Source organism: Penaeus japonicus, unplaced genomic scaffold (genome assembly GCF_977035675.1).
Source record: "Penaeus japonicus unplaced genomic scaffold, GWHDUDI00000001_assembly GWHDUDI00000037, whole genome shotgun sequence".
NCBI classification, from domain to species: Eukaryota; Metazoa; Arthropoda; class Malacostraca; order Decapoda; family Penaeidae; genus Penaeus; species Penaeus japonicus.
Genome location: NW_028234439.1, coordinates 12,000,439 through 12,005,438, shown reverse-complemented (window position 1 = coordinate 12,005,438; position 5,000 = coordinate 12,000,439). Strand labels below are relative to the sequence as shown.

At 37.0% G+C, this 5,000-nt stretch overlaps 1 protein-coding gene across 1 annotated transcript in view; it reads right to left on the bottom strand.

Moving 5' to 3' along the window:
- Nucleotides 1–5,000, bottom strand: part of ttv (exostosin glycosyltransferase 1 ttv) — a 402,552-nt gene that overhangs the window by 786 nt on the left and 396,766 nt on the right. Inside the window, exons 4-8 of the mRNA XM_086532086.1 lie at nucleotides 4,919–5,000; nucleotides 4,650–4,755; nucleotides 3,855–4,127; nucleotides 3,196–3,443; nucleotides 1–2,671 (exon numbers count right to left, since the gene is read on the bottom strand). The exon at nucleotides 1–2,671 is cut by the window's left edge and continues 786 nt beyond it; the exon at nucleotides 4,919–5,000 is cut by the window's right edge and continues 70 nt beyond it. Of these exons, the coding sequence (XP_086388212.1) occupies nucleotides 2,491–2,671; nucleotides 3,196–3,443; nucleotides 3,855–4,127; nucleotides 4,650–4,755; nucleotides 4,919–5,000 (890 nt within the window). The 3' untranslated portion in view covers nucleotides 1–2,490. The remainder of the gene's footprint in view (nucleotides 2,672–3,195; nucleotides 3,444–3,854; nucleotides 4,128–4,649; nucleotides 4,756–4,918) is intronic.

Sequence of the window (5,000 nt, the reverse complement as noted above, 5' to 3'; positions counted from 1 at the left end):
GTTGCTGTCAAAGTACATTTTTTTTCTTTCACAGAATATGTGTCCATCATAAATATTACAATACAGAGCCCCATCTGAACCTGCAGTATGAATACTCAAATTATTTTGAAGTGTCTTTCTGTGTATATTTGATAAAATTATCACACATTTTATTATCTTAAAAATTCATCTACAACCCAGTTTCATACAAGCACTGGAATATACTCGGCACATGGCACTACCTTCCCGACTTCTGTATTTTTCATATGCCACATCATGCATTATAATTCTTTACAAGGGTGGCAAAACAGTTCAGAGCAAAGACAGTTCCATAGCCTAAAAATCATTTATGATGATGATAAAAACTGTTCACTCAAATTCAATGCATTCCCTAAACAAGAAGCAGTATTTACTATCTACTACAGTTTAGGCCTTGATTTCTGCTATTTGCAATTGAGAAAATGTACCTTCATTGGTAAACAGTTGAAACAATCCCACTAATACAAAAGAAAATATAGTGATATGTTTTTCTTTCTCAACCATATGAATACAACTCTTCTGTAAGCTGCTTAGACTACCTGAGTTGTCAAAGGTGTGTTAAATACAGCATGACTGACATGGGAGTCTTTCATTCAGAATGTGGCATCTATAATTTTCATTCCACAGAGCAGCATTTTACTCAACTTCAGTGGGAAAAACTATTCAAAAGAAATCATAGCACACAAGTCAGAAAATTGTCTCTATCTGCAGTTTTCATTTACTAATGTGAATCTGCACACTCAAATTTCTTCCATTCTTCCATTCACTCAATGGGAGCTCTTATCACATCTGTATTCATTCACTTATTTGAACATAAAAAAATGTATAATGTATAAAAACAGGATAATCTTTTTTACATATAAAAGTAAGTATCTATTGAAAAGGTCTGATGTCAGAGGATTGGCTTGTTTACAATCCTCCAGGTTGCGTTTTTCATGAACGGTATGATGTTGAAAAATATAAAAGTCCTTCATTACACATTGACTACATAATGGTTACACTATAATTTAGTTTTCTTTTTGCTATAAAAAACATACTTCCTAAGACAAGATATACATGACATTTGGGTTGTCACACACCCAGCATATGTACATCAAAGCACCTCTAGCATCTTGGTTTTTAATGAGTATTCTGTCTATAGACTTGTGTTTCCTGGGAGTACTTCACTGTTATCGTCTGTATCATACTTTTACTTCTCAGTCTACAACTGCACTGGAAGAGCAAGTGAACAGTCCTCTACTAGCTTCTTTCTCATGCCCCCTTTAAGAAATTCCTAAATAAATAACATTTTTCTTTCCACGCATAGTACCTGAGAAAATGTAAAAGTGAAAATAAAAGTGACAATAAAAAATATCAATAATAATTATGATGATAATCATAATGATCGTCATTACCATCATGGCCTTTAGGAGCCCAATCAGAACCCAGAGCCATCTTCAAGCATCAATTACCTCAAGGCTCAGCTCATCTACTCTACCAGTTTACAGGAACTTTTAGAATGACTGGAGCAGAGACCACTGCATGACACGTCTGACCTGTCCGCTTTAGTGTGAGATATAGGCACGCCAGGTTACTTTAAACGTATGGTCTGGAAGATGGTCGCTGGAAGCCACCAGTTGTATATGAGGAATGCCATGTATCCTCCACTAAGCCACAATGTATTTTGCTCCGTCTCCTTCTTGTACGCGATAATGAACCAAGAAATTAAACTTGAGCACAATTTTCTGACTGAAACTTAAAAATAGCTATGACTAATCTTTATCAGTAAGAACAAATGCAGCTAAAATAAAATGGCACCATTAATAATGAGTGACTCATTCTAAGTAAAACATGACTACTCCACCAAATATTTAGATCAATTAAAAATTGGCAAATATCTATTGACTCACATTATAATGGTCTGCTTAATCAGACAAACAAATTCATTAATATTTCTAAAAGTCCACCAATATAATAATGATGATATGATACATTGCATGGTTACAGTATTCATTTTGTGACGAATCATTGGTGTGGAAACCTAAATGTTAATGTGTACAAAGTAATAACAGGCTTCACTCATATCACACATTTGATATGTCCTATGCTATCCTTACTTGCAGCCAAGTTCATAGAAATACATTCCAAACTGAATGGATCAAAGCTCTTTTAAAGAGCATATTATTTTCTGGGGCACCAGAGCTCAGTCCATGAATCTACTTTTAACTTTTAACATTAATACTAACTCATGAACATTGCATTGAACAACTTCCCCTAGCTATCACACTCATTAACAAAAATGTAATGGTAACAAAGTATCATAAATGTCTATGCAAAGCTAAGGAAATTGATAATAAAAAGAGTTTAGTCACACTGTTTTAACTAGTCACCTTTTTTATGACCTCTTAAAAGTGGCATTAAGAAAAGGTAAAAAAAACAAATACACAATAATAACAATATAAATACCGAGTATTCCCTAATTAGCTACTATTGTTAGCTTCCTATTTTTTCTATCTGTCTGTATTTTTTCCTTTGCATGGATACCTTGTCCTTGAAGAGCACAGGATCAAGCCGGAGGTTAGAATGTTTTAGTGGAATATGACCTAATAACGAAGCAAACGTGTTCAGGCAGACGCTGCGTTGGTGGAAATGACTGGGGTCCGTCCACACCCATCTGGAAGGGAGAGGGAAGAAATACAAAATTACATAACAATATCTTTTGCATCCTTGAGTCATGTAATATAATAATTCTAAAATAGAAACATATTTACAATCACAAGCATGGTCTATAAATCTGGTTTGATCAACTTCACACTATTTTTTTTTTTCCCCAAAAAATACAAACTTCTTATTCCTTCAGTTATGAACTAATACATCATACCAAATGCTAATTAGTATCACTTTGTTAATATATATGTGTAGACATACATCACACAAAGTCTAGAAAATAACAGTAAACAGCCAAAGGCCGAAGATCTTGAGATGTGGCCTATCTCAGAAGGGATAAGAAATGCCCCATATTTTAAGACCACAAAACATCAAATCCATCACTGATGACATCTTGCATGACTGTCTAAATGCCTTTCCTCTGATTAACAAAGTAACAAAAAATCAAAGAAAAAGATTTAGGGAATATCAGCAACCTTTGGCATGGCATTTTCTTATTGACTAGTCCAAACAATGCTATTCTGAACGTACCTTGCTTCGGAAGAATAATCCTTGTATTGTTTACGTTGGGTAAGCTTGATGGGCGGGCGGTGGATCACAGCTGATACAAGGAAATTCATGAGTATATCATCACAATTCTTGGTAGTGGATACAGTGGAGAGGAGACCAGATGGTGACTGGTGAGTGTAAACATGCTGCCAGTAGCGGTGATAGACCGCGGCTCCTGTCAGCACCATTGAGTAAGAGTTGGTCCATCTGCTGGTGTAGCTCCAGCCAGCCTAAGAAGAGATGGTGTGTGAACAATGGATTCTCATAACGTTTTGATATATACGTAACTGATCAACTTGGGATCTATATTTAAAGCATGGAGTAACACACAAGGTTGCATGAAATAAAATTCCCTTTCTCTTTGAAACTAAATTAGCATTTGTAATTAATAAAACTACAATCATATAAACAATTCAGTACTGAAGCCTTCTTAACTTATCAAACTCCACTTTCCACATTATTCAACCACAAATATAAATATAAATAAAAATTCACTGCATATATCCAAAAAGAACTTTTAACTTTGATACAAAACCAACATATCAGAAAAATCTTTTCTGCAACCCAGCAATACCAATCCATGAATTAAATTCTATGATCTACTTTAGAAAAAATCCTCCAGTTCTCATTCCCATCCTCACCTTGGCATCATCCCAGTGGTGAGATCGGGCGGGATAGCCAACAATCCTTTCGGGAAAAGTACGCCAAACTGTGAAGGCGAAGTCCAGCTCATCGGTGGTCAATGTCACGTCCTCATCTAGTGAGAAAACTGCATCGGTTGTGATGAGGGGATGTGGCTGATGACGGGCTGAGATTGAGCGATCGGGGGGCACGACTATGTGCACTGGGACACTTCCTCCTGGCACCCGGTTCTCAGTGGGGGGAGTCTGGCTGCTTGTCCACACCACAATTATCTGGAGGAAAGGAAAAGGGTTAGTGGCAGGAACATTAATACTTTTCCACACATTTCAATACAAATGTGTGTGTGTGTGTGTGTGTGTGTGTGTGTGTGTGTGTGTGTGTGTGTGTGTGTGTGTGTGTGTGTGTGTGTGTGTGTGTGTGTGTGTGTGTGTGTGTGTGTGTGTGTGTGTGTGTGTGTGTGTGTGTGTGTGTGTGTGTGTGTGTATGTACATGTGTGTGTACAAGGATATGTACATGGATGTGTACATGCACATGTATGTGTGTGTACATGTGTATGTGAGTTCATGCTTCTACTTCTGCCTCTATTTGTGTATACAGGATTGGGATGTACTGCCTGTACTTTCAAACTTTAGAATTGTCAGTCACTCTTCAATTTAAATACTAAAAGGTACATTTCCACAACCACTCAAGAAATGGTGCTAAAACTCAAAAAACTTTTGGTAAAACTGTAAAAAAAAAAGAAGAGGACTCAGTGACAATTTGGCCTCCATTACCTTGTTAACAAAACGACTTACCTTTTCCACAAACTTGCTGCGAGCAATGTTCTTGACCAGTTTGTACAAGGGTGTGGTTTGGGTAAGACCTGTGCCCCCGTGAGTGACTGAAATGACTGCAGTATACCTGGAACAACAATAACAATAATCATCATCACAATCTCAATCAAAATAAACTCAAACAAATTGTCCCGCGAATTCTCAGAAGATTTTCAAATGTTTGTGAGGAAGCAAGAATTCAGAAAAGAGGACCGACAGGAGGAACGGCCCTCTAAAAACAAAACACTCACCTCGGGTTGGGACTTATGCCCAGTGACGTTAAGTAGAAGGGGAAGTGCGGCAAGTAGTCTGAGAATGAGAGGTTGACTGCCA